The sequence below is a fragment of the Gymnoscopelus microlampas genome (genome assembly GCF_963454915.1).
Source record: "Gymnoscopelus microlampas genome assembly, chromosome: 5".
In the NCBI taxonomy this organism is placed as follows: Eukaryota; Metazoa; Chordata; class Actinopteri; order Myctophiformes; family Myctophidae; genus Gymnoscopelus; species Gymnoscopelus microlampas.
In genome coordinates, this window is record NC_139942.1 from 30813418 (window position 1) to 30832076 (window position 18659).

At 40.0% G+C, this 18659-nt stretch overlaps 1 protein-coding gene across 1 annotated transcript in view; it reads left to right on the forward strand.

The window, feature by feature from the left end:
- LOC311045030 (contactin-associated protein-like 2) overlaps positions 1-18659 on the forward strand; it is a gene marked incomplete at both ends in the record, with an annotated part of 62117 nt that overhangs the window by 11711 nt on the left and 31747 nt on the right. Inside the window, 5 exons of the mRNA XM_084056841.1 lie at positions 216-326; positions 10338-10531; positions 11658-11805; positions 12705-12908; positions 15321-15505. Of these exons, the coding sequence (XP_083912967.1) occupies positions 216-326; positions 10338-10531; positions 11658-11805; positions 12705-12908; positions 15321-15505 (842 nt within the window). The remainder of the gene's footprint in view (positions 1-215; positions 327-10337; positions 10532-11657; positions 11806-12704; positions 12909-15320; positions 15506-18659) is intronic.

Here is an 18659-nt window from a genome sequence, read left to right on the forward strand (position 1 = left end):
TTGCCTGTCTATGATTAACTTTCACACACACCCAACAGACAAGGCTGTTTCAGTTTTATTGTCACGCCAAGGGAAGAAATAGGTAGTTCACAGTACATACATGTATCTGCCAATTAAATTCAAGTACAGAGCCAACTTTTACTATGTCTAGAGGGTTTAAGAAGATGTTATCCACTATATTTCACAATACAATCTCTTCCCCCTTCTCTGTCCAGGTAAATGTGAGGAAAGCCTAGCCACCCCTCTACCCTACAGCTCTTTCAGCGCCTCAACATTGTATGGTGGAAGCTATGGAGCCGGTTATGCCAAACTCAACAGGAGGGGAGGTATGTATCTGTTGTTTTCATATAGTGTACATGTGTGTCAGTCTTCCTGTTTGTCAGCTATTTGTATATGTACCTTTGTTTGTATGTATGCATGCATGCAAAGGTAATAGATAATAGAAACATATAAGCATATCGTTATATAAATAAAAAGCTATATCATTTGTGAGATGAAGTCAGTGAGTGGACGGGTGGCTTAGTAATCTAACTTTATCACTCAATAAGAATCATCAGGATTATAACACAATATGAAATGTAGTGTGAAGTTTTTAGGACGGCTCAAGCGAAGCGAGCCGTCCTCTATAGACAGAGATGAAAGGCAAGTGATCATGTGGGAGTTAACCTCTCGAGGTATATAAAGAGAGGAGGTGGCTTAGGCGAAAAAGGGGCGTAACGGGGCGTGATTTGGTCAGGGACTCTCTGTTTGTGGGAAAAAGTGGGCGGTCTTGCTAAAAAAGGGTCTGGAACGCGTCGTCATTGCTTCGTTGCCACCGATTGGTTGCTGCAACTTGGCTTCATGCAGGGGGACGCCCCCTCTCACGCCCCCTCTCAGGTCTGAACATGTGAAGTGTCCACGCAGCCTAAAGCCCCGCCCACCCCTCTACACACTGAGCTTTTCATGCCGTCACACTCTGCAGAGAGGTAGACAGACTATGGAGGCATCAGAATTTTGTATTAAATTAGAATGCACCAAAACATTAATAAGTGTCGAGTTGAATCTATTTACGCCACAATGAAGCCCCGATTTCATTTTTGGTTACAACCACATACGGAGATTTTGAAAACATGACCAATGTCAAAAAACTCCCATATCTGCTGGGCGAAGTACAACAATGTGCAAACACAGCAGCAAGATTCGTGAGTTGGTGTGATAAGAGAAGGATATCAAACGGAACACAACCACCCTAAAGACTAAGCATTGTGTATATTCCAAACACAGCAGCAAGATTTGTGAGTTGGTGTGATAAGAGAAGGATATCAAACGGAACACAACCACCCTAAAGACTAAGCATTGTGTATATTCCTGCACAGTGATCTTAGTACATAGAAATTGATCTATTGAAGATTCTGGTTGTATTGTTGTATTGTGCTTTCTGCTTTGGGCAGCAGCGTGGTTCTGAAAAATGTTTTCATTGTACCCTTTTGAGTAGTAAAAGCAGACATGAGGTAATGCTCTGTAGATACAGTATTACGTTCCCTTTTTATGTACATATTAAGCTGTACATGTTTTCAAATAAAATACATAGTCTTTCAACATAAAATGATTACATGCAAATAGAACCGCATTGTTTCACATGGCTAAAATGCATAGGCCATTCTATCATTATGCAGTGTGCTTTCATTCAATGCAAATATAACCGAATCCTGATGATGGCTCAGGTCACCAGTTGCCTCACATGTTAATGATGACATTACAATATGGATGGGCAGCGATCATTTTACTCCTCTTTGAGCCTGATGAGTTTCCTTTTTTATACACATAGTAACCTGTAAATGTACCTTGTTTTTAAAAACACACATCTTCATGTGACGTTGACTTACAGTGGTTACTTTGTAGATTTTCATTACAAAACATACAGTAACCACTTCAGCCCATACATTTCGGCCATTTGAAAATAGCCGATCTACAAGCATTGAGCTTGTAGATCTGCTATTTTCAAATGATTATACATTTGGAAGTTTGTTTTTGCAGTTGCCTTTTAACATTGTTGATGTAATTCATTGCAGACGCACCTTTTTCAGACACATGTACACATTACTTTTCAAATAGTGCGTCATTTATTTTAAACATTGCCACACATAATTAATCTAAATAAAACAGATACATGTTTGTTAGCTAGTTGTACTAATTTAGTCATTGGTCATGGCAGCGTTAGGAGAACTCCTAAACGCGATAGATCAGAGCTTGTAAATTGGCTTTAGGAAATGGAATGTGGGCAATGAAAACAGTCATAATACGAATCAAATTTACATGGAGCAAAACATATGACAAACATAACAATGTCATCTAATGACTCAAACCAACGACGCAGTACCCCCACGCAACTGCTGTATAGCGTGTAGCCATGCTATAAGAGCTGAGCTAATTTGTACATTTCAGTGTGAGCCCCGCACTCTTATGAAATCATGGTTTTTTATGCCCAATGTTGAACTGAAGTGAAGGTCTGGGGCGCAGGTCGTGGGTAGTGGGTAGTGGGCCACGAGATGTGGTTCCTGTAGATCACTGGGCTGATTTGCAGACTGGAGTTGAAGGCTGTATACAGCTCGAGCATGGTAAATAACAATAACCGTGTGAGTGAATCACTCTGTCTCAGCACAATTACAATTACATACAAGCTGACATTCTTCAATGTAAATGTACAATATTTGAGCGCCATCTTGTTCACACATTACAACAACAATAAGGCATCAATGAAGTCAATAATATGCTATTCAATCTGTCGCATCATACACATGGACATAGTTAAGGCATCTGTATGCTTAAACATGTAGGCTACATTTGTTGTTTTATAGCAATAGTATATACATTAATTTCTTGTCCTATGTATTCCTTTTTACGTTACTGTATATGTGTTGTTTAACTTGTTTAGCATAGCATAAGCATAGGACAACCACAACGTTCAGGTCAGCTGCTTGTAACATCGCATCTGGGGTACTAGAGTCAACGTCATTGTCAAGACAACATAGAGAGTGTGTGAATGGCCCCTGCTGGACTGGCTGCTTTCCCAGTTAGCAGTACAATAGTTAGCAGTACTCTATAAAACGTCACACAGGTTTATACACCTTTAGCTATGAATTGCATTGCAAACTGAGGTGATTCAAATAGAAATTAAATGGCATGGTGTGGGCTGACTGCTTTCCCAGTTAGCAGTACTCTATAGTTAGAAGTACTCTATAACATCACTATATCACACAGGTTTATACATCTTTAGCTATGAATTGCATTGCAAGCTGACGTGATTCAAATACAAATGAAATGGCATGGTGGAAAGAAGTGATCGAATGTTTTACTTAAGTAAAAGTATCAATACTGCGATGTAGAAGTACTGTATTATGAGGAAGGATCCGGAATTAAATGTGCTTCAGTAAAACTATTAGTATTAAAATGTGCTTACAGTACCCAAAGTACAAAAATGTTTGCAAATAGCAGACGTGCAGCTCACAACACAAATCTAAACTACGACAAACGAAGCGTTATTCTCTGCCAGGCCTTGAAATAGCAGTAGACACATTAGCTTAGCGTTGGGTCTCCACATTAGATGTAGATGAACTGCATAATACACAGAAACACTCGAAAAGAAAATAACGTCAATCATACGACAACATACATAGATATATAAGCAACATATACGAATACAATGAAAGAGTTTATCCCATTGAGTAATAACCATTATTCATGCATATTCATCATACCAACCATCTACGCTAATCGTTGCGTTGTCTGTCGTTGACGAAAACAACTATGTACGCACGCGCAAGATCAAATGTGACGTAAAGTGTTCTGGCTTGAGGACCACAGCAATCGATCACAGACTCACCAAATTACACTAGTCAATCCAAGACCTATACATGACTATATTGTGTAAACGTATATTGTAACATTGTGTTAAACGGACTGACATAAGGAACTGACAAAAAAATATTCATGGCTAAATGAATGTCGCAGTTACAACTACACCGGAACTAAACCGGAAGTCGTCACACAGACGCATGCGCAGTCCACATCGTTACTGCTGTATATATTATCCCCATAGAGTTAAGATTATCCCTCTGAAAATTACACAGTAAACATAGAAATCACTCAGTCACTTAGGCAACACGTTCCTCATACAGATGCACACGCTAATCCGCCAAAATACAGAAAGTAAATAAAATAAAACTCGCAAACCGGACGTGACGTCGCATTAACCATAAATCACACAGTCCTGCGCTCAATACGAACACCCACTGGGTGGCGCTAGAAGCCCTACATAAGCAGGTGATACTGACCACTGGCCATTAGTTTCAAAGTAATTCACACATTAACTACTTAACAATAGAGCCGTTATTTCATTCGACGCCCGTGCATAATAAGCAGAGGTGTACTTCCTGCTTAAATTTACTCCACTAAAAGTAAAAGTAGCTCAGTCAAAATGTTACTCAAGTAAGAGTAAAAAAGTACTTGCTTTTAAATATACTTAAGTAATCAAGAGTAAATACTTTTAAAAAAATACTTAAGTACACGTAAAAGTACATTACTTATTTTTCACACCAATGAATTGCTGTATTTTTTGTATGGCTTTTTTTAATCACAAGTCAAATTAGTGCAGGTTTGATTCAAAACGAGTAAACTAAATGGATATCTTTATAGCCTATAGTGGTGCAGCACAAAATAACCACACAATACTAAAACACTAAAAATATGTATATATAATATATATGAGTCCTAATACAATAAAAACGTTTCCCCTTTGAGACTGTATTCATGCCATACTGTCTGAATGGGGAAACGTGAATGAAAGACATACAATTTAGGCATACTGACTATAGCAACATTGGATGGCTTTCATTGTTTTCAAGGCGAAAAACAAACCATGTCACTCTGCCTTTCATGACTATTCAAGGCAAAAAGGCACCATATGTCACTGCTATGCGCTAACTAAAAGGGATCTGAAGTGTTATGTTTGCATCGACAACTAGTGTTGTCCCTATCTACACACACACACACACACACACACACACACACACACACACACACACACACACACACACACACACACACACAAAACAGAGTACTTCTACCATGTAGTACTGATACTTGTACTCAAGTAAAACATGTGAGTACATTTTCCACCACTGAAGTATGCTAAAATACAGTGGTGGAATTGGAAAGTAACTAAATACATTTACTGTACAAGTACAATTTTCAGGTTGTTGTACTTTACTTGAGTTTTCCCACTTCCAATAATACTCCACTACAACTACTTACACTAAAAATATGTATATATAATATATATGAGTCCTAATACAATAAAAACGTTTCCCCTTTGAGACTGTATTCATGCCATACTGTCTGAATGGGGAAACGTGAATGAAAGACATACAATTTAGGCATACTGACTATAGCAACATTGGATGGCTTTCATTGTTTTCAAGGCGAAAAACAAACCATGTCACTCTGCCTTTCATGACTATTCAAGGCAAAAAGGCACCATATGTCACTGCTATGCGCTAACTAAAAGGGATCTGAAGTGTTATGTTTGCATCGACAACTAGTGTTGTCCCTATCTACAAATTACACACACACACACACACACACACACACACACACACACACACACACACACACACACACACACACACACACACACACACACACACACACACACACACACACACACACACACACACACACACACACACACACACACAAAACAGAGTACTTCTACCATGTAGTACTGATACTTGTACTCAAGTAAAACATGTGAGTACATTTTCCACCACTGAAGTATGCTAAAATACAGTGGTGGAATTGGAAAGTAACTAAATACATTTACTGTACAAGTACAATTTTCAGGTTGTTGTACTTTACTTGAGTATTTCCCACTTCCAATAATACTACTCCACTACAACTACTTGAAAGCTTTCTTACTAGTTACTTTTCAGATAGAAATTATGATATTATGAAACATGTATCTAATTTTCATTTTATACATAGGCTATTTGAAAATAACTGTGAGCTTGTTAATCTGATAATTGCAGAAATTGTAGTAGGCCTGTACTTTTGATACTTTAAAGGACTACTTTGTTTTTTTTCACAACAAGGATTATTTTATTAGTTTGTAATGATAATAATTCAAAGATGAGTGTTTAAAAAAAAACATGTTTCTATCGTTATTTAGTGCTTTTTACCTGGGGGAGGGCGGGGGCATTCGGTCCATTGGTAAATAGTCATTAACGCAGCCTCCTGCTATATATATATATATATATATATATATATATATATATATATATATATATATATATATATATATATATATATATATATATATATATATATATATATGTGTGTGTGTCTGTATATAGAGAGAGAGATAGTGACAATTTGTTTTTAAAAGAGAACTGTATGTTCAGAGGGGTTGAACAACTGTAAACTGTAAACAACTGGGGTCCTCTTTTACTGGGAGTGCCCAAACAGGAGCCTCAACTAAAGTGCAAATTGGGTCCTCAGAAAACTGCAGGGTGCCTGAAGCACTCCTGCACAATTGATAATGGATTTACAAGTCCAGAGGAATTGAGTAGGACACAGGTTTTACATGCATTTTTATTGAAATTTCACACCACACAATGTTTTACACACACACACACAACAGAATGTTTTACAAGGCATAACACAACAACACACACACACCAAAGCACAACATGGCCACACAGCACACAACAGCACGTCAGAGTGCTATTCTTGTCCAGCGACGTCCACGTCCTCCTGCATTTGAACATCTGTATGGATACATCAAAGTCACACATGAGCAATTCATTAACACATTAGCATGTACAACTCATGAATGTGGTACAATACAAACACAAAATAGGTACATAGACGTGTGAACTACAGCGAAACTACTTGTGTTGCAGTGATTAGTATATAGCCACATAATAGGCATGGCAAGACGCAACATCACATGAAAGGGTTGCTCCTTATCGCAGCACTACAGTCCTATGGCTATTATAGGCTACATATAGGAAGATTTTTTTCCCCCAGTGGTGGAAAATGTGCGAAAAATGTGTTTAAAAAAATACAGAGCAAGTTACCCCCGTCTCCCCCTACCTCATACACCACCCAAAGAGTTGTTTTTTTTGTGTAGGGCCTACTGTTTTTTTGTACTGTTTCTCAGTATGAGCGAGTTGATGTCCAAATCTGCACCCACCGTGACATATATTGTGACATGTGCAAAATAGACAACACATGTTTGTGGACGCTATGCACAGAAAACAGATTGTGTACATGCAACATGAATATTTATGGAATGCAACACACCTTCACAAGCCATTGAGTTACGCCCCTGTAGGACGGCCAGCTGCTGGCGTAAGGCTGCCACTGTGTCATGTGAATCTTTGACTGCACGCTGCGCCAGCTTGACACGGCAATCCAGTGCTTGCAGATGTTGGCGGACCAGGGCCGTCTCATTGGCAAAATCCGCGCTGTGTGGCAAAGGGCTAGGACGGTCTGCAAACTCCAAGACCGTCTGGCAGTAATTATAGGCAAGGCTTGCCAAGGCTCGTGGTGAATCTTGGTGTGGTTGGTGCTGGTGACATGCGTTCTACACAGAACGAAATAGACATGTTAGAGGAAGTAACGCCATAGGGCGGACGTATGCAAACCCTACATTTCACACGTTTAGCATATCCCAAACATCCATCCATGTTAGCAGTACTACACACACACACACACACACACACACAATCGATGAGTACATATAGTAACCTGTCCATCTGCCTTTTGCAACATTTCACACTGTCCATGTTTATAGCTACAGTGACACAAGTGTAGGCCCACTCTCCAAAAGACTAAGAGTACATATAGTAACCTGGCCATCTGCCTTTTGCAACATTTCACACTGTCCGTGTTTATAGCTACAGTGACACAAGTGTAGGCCCACTCTCCAAAAGACTATATCAGCGATGAACATAACGGCACAATAACGCCTACTAGGCTATAACCTACTTACCAAAAGCCTCGACGCATCACCGCTGACTTCTTTGAATTTGTCGTTGAATCTGTCGGCCTCAGCAGCGGCCATGTTGAACTGAGGAAACGGCCATGTATCACGTTTAGCAGACGCCATTATAGCTGGTTTAACTACGAAATGATAATGTCAACGTTGATCGTGTGTGTGTGTGCGTGCGTATAGTTCCTGGAATAGGTGTATATGCATACCCCGCTTATACGACGAGCATTGCGTTACGTCCCCTCCATTACATGACAACCAATCAGCAATGACTTCGGCGATGAACAGAGAAAGTTGCCCCAGCCCCCCCTCCCCCTCCCTCACACACACCACCCAAAGACACAAACTGACAACAACTCATATGAGTTTGTAACACAACACATATGGTAAATAAACGTGTGATGTACTTCGCAATCTGGCTACGATTTTACAATAATGATGTTAAAGTGGCAAATGTACAAGTATGACGGCTATTTTCAAATAACTATGTATAAAATAGGATTAAAGTGGCTGTAAGCGTATGTGACATAATAGATGTATATTTGAAAGTTTGCAATACAAGTACATTATTTGCCTCTGAGATGTAGTGGAGTAGAACAGTGCAGGTATTTGAAAATACTCATGTAAAGTGGAGAAGTATTAAAATGTATGAAATAGCAGTTGTACAAAATCGACGGCACTTTTCAAATAGCCATAATGTATAGAGTAGCATTCAAGTGGCTAATGTATGTTGAATAATATGATATATGTGAACGTTTTCAGGTGAAAGTTTTCGGTGAAAGTACAATATAAGTGAAGTAGCTAGAAAAGCCATATTGTTGTTGTAACTTGCATGGGCAACAACTGCCCACAAAATCCAAGGCCACACTGTTACAAAACCAAACCCACTGATCCTTGACTTCAACTGTTGGCTTGAACATTCAATGCCATATGTTATGCTCTCACGCGTACAGTGCATCTCACAACTATTCATTTTAGAATCACTTCCACAAAATAAAGACCTACTTAAACCATGGCCCTCTGCACATACAGAACACAACAGACTTGAACACATTGACATCACCCAACAACAACATAGCACACCTTCCATGATTCAAATAATGTCCTTAAATGTACGCTCACTCCCAGCCCACATACAAGACATAAAAGCCCATTATGAGCTCATGTCTGCACAGCTCCTTTTGTTACAAGAAACCTGGCTCCCAACAACTCCACAATCAACACTCCCTTACACACTACACCACAAACAACAACACTTCAATAACGCAGGCCGTGGCAAAGGCATCGCAACATACTTTCCGCCAGACTTCACCTTGTTAAAACACACCACACATGACACTTTCCAAATCACCTCCATTTCATCTCATGACTTAATTGTGACAAACATCTATAGCTCAACACAAACTCACGCACATTTCTTACATACCTTTGCCGACTTCATCCAAGACCACACCAAAGCCCACATTCTCATGGGAGATCTCAATTTCTGCCAAAGACAACAGCCAAACCATCCACTCAAGCAACTCTTACATCACCACAACTTCCAACCTGCCATACTACCACCTACATCTACACAAATGGACGGCAGATGCCTCGATCAAATATACATCCGTTTAACTCCACAATACACCTGCACAAACATCCAAATCCACACTTGCTACTACTCTGACCATGAACCCATTTCCATTACACTCACAAAACAAGAATGAAGCCTTTACCCTAACTTGCACAACCCCAACCACCTTAACATTGCTGAAATCTGTCGTATGCAACTAAACATGTCTTACTCCAGTACTCCCCTTGCTTTTACACATCGCTTTGGATAAAAGCGTCTGCTAAATGACTGTAATGTAATGTAATGTACACAAATCTATCTTGCGACTAATAATGTACTGCTACTTTCATGAGCCAACAACACCTGTACAATGTAACTGCGCTGCTATTTCAATAATATATTGCTGTATTCATTCATCAATTCACGTCGTATAACATCAACCATGTCTTACTTCCATACTTCTCATTGTTTTGCAAAAATGTATCTGTTCAACTAATAGTGTACTTCTACTTTCATGAGCCATCAACACCTGTACAATGTAACTGCTCTGCTATTTCAATAAAAAACATCTAGCCACAACTCATCTATTTGAACTATTCTTTATCTTCACTTAACATAGCCTGCCCTGACAAACCTGCATCCGAAAAACATCCAGCCACTGCCAACGCGCCGTCCGACATGACATCTATGTCATTCTTTCTTGTTTTTACAATAGTGACGGTGTCATATATCACATACGACATCATTCAGGTGCTGGGGGCTGGTCACCCTTGGACATGGACCGTTACCAGTGGCTACAGGTGGACCTGGGTTCCAGGAAGGAGGTGGTGGCTGTGGCAACACAGGGCCGATACAGCAGCACTGACTGGACCAGCCAGTACCGTCTGCTTTACAGCGACACGGGCAGGAACTGGAGGCCTTATCTACAGGACGGAAATATCTGGGTATGTGGTCATCTGATGTAATCAAATCTACTGTAATCACATCTAAAGTATAAAATAAAGCAACAAGCCCCAAGAGGCTGTTGTTTGCAGAGAATTTTAAACAGCTAAGCAGAGCCGAGTGCCTACAACCCCCGTAGCTGTTCTAAAATCATTGTAAGGCACATGGCTCATTACTTTCAGTTAAAATGACTCTCACTCTGGAACTATTTTAATTGGGATATGTTTATGATTGTCATGTTGCAATATTTAGGAACCTAAATATGGCGTGAAAATCATAAACAAACTGTGTTTGTTACCACCACGCTCTGACTCTTCTGGTGCGTTGTTCTCAGAAAACATAACAAACAACAACAGGCGAAGGGTCACACTCAGAATGACAGGATCAAAGTTTATTTACTTTTATTTCTCCATTCCTTAACAACAAATGTTTTGGCTATCCAGCCTTTGTCAGTGTGTGACACACTGATGAGGCTTGATAGCCAAAACGTTTGTTGAACATCATACACATATCCCAATTCAAATATATTTTGTCTACAAGAAAACTGTTGCTGACTGCCTGCACAAACAAAGAATTAGCTATGCTAACTGTATGGTACGCCATATCTGCCTTGTTTTTGTTGTGAAACCGTGCACATAAGTAGGATGTCAAGTGAAAACAAAAACCAGCACACTCAGTCTGTATATAATGCAGTTTGCCGGGTGCATCCATGAATTAGGATTTCGGAGTGCTGGCTATTACTTTCTTTCTTCTTAGGATGTCAAGTGAACCAAAAAGAGCACTCTTCTTCCACAGACATCTTAGCAAAAGCAAAATTGTGAATGGTAATACAGCCATTAATACTCTGTTGGTGAAATAATACTGATATGCGATCGAGGTGTGTGTTTATAGAGTGTTTTACAACGCCTCAGCCAATCAGAATCAAGCACCAAAACTATCCATTTATAAGAGTAAATTAAAGAAGAGAAGAGAAGAGAAGAGAAGAGAAGAGAAGAGAAGAGAAGAGAAGAGAAGAGAAGAGAAGAGAAGAGAAGAGAAGAGAAGAGAAGAGAAGAGAAGGTTACAATGCGGGATGAAACTATGTGGTGACATTTCTAACAAGATACACATTTTTGTGTTATTTTTCAGTCTTTTCCAGGGAACACCAACAGTGAGAGTGTGGTACGCTACGAGCTGCAACACCCCATCCTAGCCCGCTACCTTCGTTTTATACCCCTGGAGTGGAGCGAGGAGGGACGCATTGGCCTTCGAGTGGAAATATATGGCTGCTCATACTGTGAGTTGATGCATTGCTGTAGGTGTAGTGTTTTCTTCTTTGATTTATTCTTCCAGTGTGCGCCGGTGTCAGTGCGCGACACAACGCATAACCATATGACTCAGGCTTTATAAATCCAGACGTTGAGCGTGTCTGTGGGTGTGATCAGGGAATATGCAACCTATTGTTGGTTAATGTGCTAAACCGATTGGATTTTGTGCAAGCGCATATTCATTTTGGGCATTTGGCAGGTGGTTTTATCCTGAATGCATTGGAATAAGCTGTAGTTCCTTGTACACATACATCGCAGGTAAGCAGTAGAAAGGAGTTCAGGGGCTAAAAGCCAGGCTTTATGTGCTAGTATGAGCCAGGCGAATGAAGACTGACTGAAACATGCAATACACATGAACAAGGCTTTACACTCATTCAGTTTTGTCACAGTTGGGTTTTATGACATCCAGTACCAAGTAGCTGTTAACAATCTGAAGATTTATTGATCTATTTATGTATTTATGTATGTATGTATTTATTTATTGATTAGCAATGATAGAAGATGCATCTAAACGAAGGGAAGCATATATCAATAGAATAAAGGATTGACCAACAATTGATCGCTGGGTCACTCTGCACGCTTGCAGAGCACACAAAGAAATACAAGAAGAGCATTTCTTCTTTGACAGAATGCGAACCATGCACAGACAGTTCCAAATATACACCCAGAGCATATGTAAAATAATGCAGCACAGAGGATGCATAGTTAGTCAAATAAAAGGAAACATTAGATCCAATTGAAATAAAACAACTCAAAACAAGGATATTTTAAGAAATCGTTGAAAGGACGACACAGAGTTTGCTTGCCATTCCAAAGCTTTGGGATAGCTTTAAAGGTAACAAACGCTCTTCTCTTTTGACTGCTCCAGGGTCAGATGTGATCAATTTCGATGGTCACAGTGTCATCTCCTACAAGTTCAAGAGTAAGAAAATGAAGATCAAGAAGGACGTAATCTCGTTGAAGTTCAGGACCACGGCTGGAGATGGAGTGCTGGTCAATGGCGAGGGCCAGCAGGGAGATTACATTTCCTTGGAGCTCCGTAGGGCGCGACTGCAGCTCAGCATCAACCTGGGTAAATACTGTAGTTGGTTTGAAGTATACTTAAACAGTGGTTCTCAAACATTTTCAGGTGAAGGACCCCCACTTTCTTTTTTGCTTTTTCTCACTCATTTAGTCGTTATGCCAATGAATTCCTCCCACACACATTTGGGTGTTGTCACTGCTGTTGTATCCTACTGACTCACTTGCCAGTGAAAGGTATAGTTTCGTATAGGGGTTCCCGGTCTAAATGGGTTAACTCATCTTGCTCGGGACCCCACCCCCTTTAGGGGGTCCCCAGACCCCACTTTAAGAATCACTGTAGTAAAATAATTACAATTCTGTTTTGGCTCTTTAGTGGCTGGGCTACAACTCAGATACAGCCAGTAGTTTCAGTTGTTTCAATTCTTTACCCCAGGCAACAAGGGTGTGTGATGCTGCGTCTGAGTGAGCTTATTTCCATTTTGCTACGCAACGCTTAAACGGTGCAACTGAGAGTGTTTGTTTACGGTGTTCACTATGAGCTAGCCAGATTAATCTTGCTATTACTTGCATATATAAAAATAGATACAACAAGGACAGCATAGCATAGCTCAGCTACAATCTGGGTAAGCTCATTATCGTGGGATAGCTTAGACAGCAGAAGGTAACATGGAATAGATAAGTTAAAGAACTACATTTCCCTAGAGCAGGGTGTTGCAGGGTTGCCAACTGGCTGGAGTGAGATTTGTTACTGTTACGTACAGTATGTAAAATATGTATTATGATTCTGCACAAATAATGACCTTAATGATCATGAATACTATGGTAGGGTAAGTGATATTTTTGGGTTAAAACAAAGCGCTCTTTGTTAAAAGGTTAAATAATATAGTGGTAAAACCATATACGGTAAATGCATCTCCTATTATATTTATTTTTGTCATTTCCAATATATTATGTAGGATTATATCCCCATAATATTCATATCTTTTCCGCAATACTACTCATTGACGAGAAGCGCAGCATTCCGGCTACCATACTCTCTTCCGCGCTCCATGTCCTGCTCCCCCGTCTTGTGATTGAGTGTTAGATGCGCTTTTCCAGCCAATCACAAGACGGTGAGGCGGGACATGGTTCGCGAGTGTGAGACTGCCCGACTTGCGGTTGGAGTTAGTACAGAGGCCTTGATAGGGTGCAACCCAAAAAGGTGTATTATTCTGATTGTTCACCAAAATACAAAAGATACATGAACATATAGGAAGCTCTCCACCCAAATGCCATGGTGGTGTCCAGCTCTCATCCTACCACCAACTGAGTGTGATTGTGGCTGGCAGCCTTTTATACTCAGCTGGAGGCAATTAGTTTGGACTCAACCATGTCAAGGGGTAGATTACCGAATAATACACATACATAAATACAGATAACATTAACTCTCATAACATCTATTAAAACTCCATTAACTACACCAATAATGATTGTACTACAACATAAATATTAGCAATTGCAAACACACATCACATCATAACCCCCCTCTGTTATCCTGATATGGTCCAGCCCAATCATGCTGGCAACAAACAGGTACTGTTGAGCATTCAATCAACCTCAACAATAAAACCTCACACTACAAACATATTGCACTCTCTCCATATTGGACTGCAAGGTGAACTGTGCAAAATACTAAAGTGCAAATGTGCTGTGCAAATATCATTCAATACATGAGGGTTATCTCAAACATAAGTAACAGAGGACCTCTCTGTTACAGCAAGTGATATAACATTTTATTGAGTGATTTAAAAATATGGATTAAACATGTTTAATGGCAACGCTGATTAGCGCCGATCAGCGCACGTTTCAGCGGTACCCACATGCAGCTCAGAATATCTTTGAAATCTATCTGCAAAACTTTAGAGACGTTATATCTGTCCGAGACCAGAGAGTGGTACAAGCGAGTGAATGGGAGAAGACATTGACTTTCAAGGGATCCTGGATACCGCCTTCCCAAATACAAAAAAGGTACTAGGGTTCCGGAAGGGGCTAGAAGCAACATGATTAACGTGAAGCATCATTCACCTTGTTCACAAGTAAAAAATGTGAAAACAAAATAATCAGGAGCTCAAAAACATAATGAGTGGGATGCAAGAGCTATCTGTGCAACAGCTGCAAAGTGTCGGCAATTGCGTAATCGAGCAAGACCCGCGACTCCAGTTCAAACTAGCGACCACAGGGCTTTCCGTTCGTGGGCAGTGCAGTTCCCATACCAAGTGGTGACACAGCCTGACAGGACGCTTTCAAATGGAGCTGTTGTAGAACAGTATGAGGATGTGAAGTCACAGTGTAAAGTTGCAAAATGAACTACAATGCACAAGGGTTATCTTGTCACCATTGTAATAGTTCCCAAGGATTAATACAATATTTTGATTATTATTTATTTATGACCGTTTGATTTGATTTACTATCTCGTCTCCAGGCAGCAACCAATACGGATCCATCCAGGGTCACACCTCCGTAACCAGTGGCAGCCTGCTGGACGATGATCACTGGCACGCCGTCATCATAGAGCGTTACCGTAGAAACGTGAACTTTACCTTGGACCACCACACCCAGCAATTCAGGACTAACGGAGAGTTTGACCACCTGGATCTCGACTATGAGGTGAAGACATAATTGATGAAAAAAGTATAGTTATGCAATAAGAACAGTGAGGAATGGATCAACTTATTGACAAGTATTTTAGGAATTATTTTGCACAATTGAACAATTGATGCAAAACATCCAGCAAAGACCTGGACAAACAGGAGTAACACGGACTAGTGTATCATTACATTACATAACATAGCTTACCTTACACATAGACAACAGACAAAGCACACCTTTATATCGATGAAGTATTGCAAAATGTATGCAATGTAGCAGAAACGTACCAAAAAGCCAGGGTCCAGTGTAAAAGTCATGGCAAACGTTAAATGTTATACAGTATAATCAGGCATAAACTGAGCACACAGTTTAGCCAAGATACAGCATGACAAGATATTGCAAAATGTATATTGATTTGTATGAGTAATATTGCACTCCAGCTACAGTAGTCAGAGCCATGCAACGCATTGCAGGCAGGGTGACACCGGCTACACAATACTGCATGAATAATGGCAATGATAGATGAAGTTACTGTAAAGGCAAACCATAACTCACTGCCACAATCTCTTAATCTAGCAAATGGAAGCAGGTGAATACTCTCAGGCTGATGTTAAGGCTGACCCATTGGCTTCCTGAAGGACACCATGTTTTATTGATTCTGGATCCAATGGTTCTCTGATGTGGGGCAAAAGATAGCAGCAGTAGTACACAGAGATAATAGCACAGACTCATCAGTAACTCTGATCAAGTCGGAACATGGCATCAACAAGGACTGATAACTCTGTCCCCTTGATGTTTTTATTTGCAGTGGTCTGGGAGAATAACATTGGACACCAAAATGTCTCCTTACAACATATCACCTCATTTATTTGGAGGGATTCTCCAGTGCCCTGAGAAGCACCTGATAATAACATCATTGTGAGACAAAATATCTTTTATTCAGTTCCCTGGGGTGAAATCTTACCAATCCAGCAGCAAAATGCAGCCACAAACGAAATACAACCGCAGAGCTACTCACAACTAGGTATGTAAAAAAACAATTCAATTCTGTTAAATTTAATTCAATTCGATCCAATTTAGTTAAATTCAATTCATTTTTATTATTGGGCCAAATCACAACAAGTTGTCCCAACGCTTCCCCCTTCCCCCCTTTACCAAGTATTTGGTAACAGTGGCAAGGAAAATCCTCTCCATAGAACTCCCCATATGCTGTATAACATATTATACAGTACGGTGTTTGGTATGGTACTGTTTACTGTATGTGCCAAAGTTGCACCATATCCAACTTGTTACAGAGTGTGCATGCACAGTGTACAGAATGTAGTATACATGCTGAATGTACATATAACAGATGTATCAAGGTGTGCAAAATCAATAAATGAGTTGCCGTGTAAAGAAACTGGAAGGTAAGCGGTCCGGTATTGCAGAACAGAGAACATGTATTATTGTGTCTATTTACTACTGATCCATTGCCCACAGGACCATTGCAGCAGGCAGTGTACAGCTCTGTACAAGTTGGCTCTGTAGAAATGCTGCACTGCATCATAGTCAGCTCCACTGCAGTGTTTGTCAATTTGTTTTGATTGGAATCGTTTCGACTTTCTCCATGAAGGTTAAGAAATAAAGCATAAACTGTAGATACTTATCAGCAAAGTTCAACGCCGGCAAAGTTCATAGTGGCAAAGTGCCAGGCAACAAAACAATAACACTCAGTGGAATGCAGAGACACCAGGCACAGTGCAATTATCTCCGGTTTATTGTCTGTAATCATAGTTCTCAACATGGTGAATACTCAATGAGATACAAGCAAACTGGGTTTCTATACATCATGAAATGAAACAATACACAGCCAACGTGAGGATAATGCTGACCCTGAACCAATCCCTCAGGTGTTGATTGCTATAGAAGCAGAGTGTGGTGTGTCCTGGTTTGAAACAATGCACTCCAGTTTCACCCTGAGTGGTTCAGGGTCAACAGGTTCTTGACAGTTTGAGGTGATTTGAGCAGTTTTTCTTTCAAAGCCATTTATTACATAGCTGAGTCCAGGTGCCTTCAATACACTTCTTTCATTCTTTCTTTCTTTCTTTCTTTCTTTCTTTCTTTCTTTCTTTTTCTTTCTTTATTTCATTCTTTCTTTCTTTCTTTCTTTCTTTCTTTCTTTCTTTCTTTCTTTCTTTCTTTCTTTCTTTCTTTCTTTCTTTCTTTCTTTCTAATAGTGCTGCAAAATAATAAAAACAAATATGTGTGTATGTTGTACACTAGATACTTAAATTCAAACACTAATCTCATACCCACAGAATGCTGGTCTATCATGTGTGTTGTCTTAGATTGATCAACGCAATTGGGCAGAAGCTATAAACAATACGCTATTTCTCATAAATACAGGTACAATATAATGTATCATATACCATATGATGCAAGGGCATCAATAACAAAAAGCAGGAACTAACTTGGACATAAATAAGGAACAGCATAATTCTACAGCATAATACTACAGTGTAATGTGTAGTATGCCTGCAGCAAGGAAAGTAACCTCAATTCCTCAAAAAATGCTGAACATAAAGACGGAGCTGTTTGTAAGTCTTTCACCGCAAGTTCAAGTCAAGTGTCAAGTCATTTGAGACAAGTCCACACAGGAAGAAGTCTGTCCTTGCATGCAAATATGTTTACTCTCTGTCACACAGTGTCTCACAGTTCAACCAGGGTAAGCTATTCAGTTCGATACGTTACAGGTTTATTGTCTCCGCCAGGCCGAAGACGTGGCCGAGACTATGATTATGCCCCTGTCTGTCTGTCCGTCCGTGCGTGTGTCCGTCCATGTACAGCTAATCTCTGGCACCGTTGCCCCGATCGACGTGAAACTGTGCACACACACTCCCTGGAGGACAGAGCAGAACCTCTGCCCTGACTTTTTCACATCGGCCTGTTATAACGCCACCAGATTGGCATCTGAAGTGTGCAGGAGTGGCTCGTTTTTCTAGTGTTTGGTGTAACACCAGCAATGCAAGGCAGCAAGTTATCTGCCTTGTTATTTCAGAATAAGATTTATCTGCTGAAATGATGTCACCCCACTAGTAGTTATTTTCCTGCAGTATTTTATGTCTTTTCAGATTTAACCCATCTATTCTATTTTTGGTTAGTTGAGAATGGTGTATCATTGCTCTTACAGTAC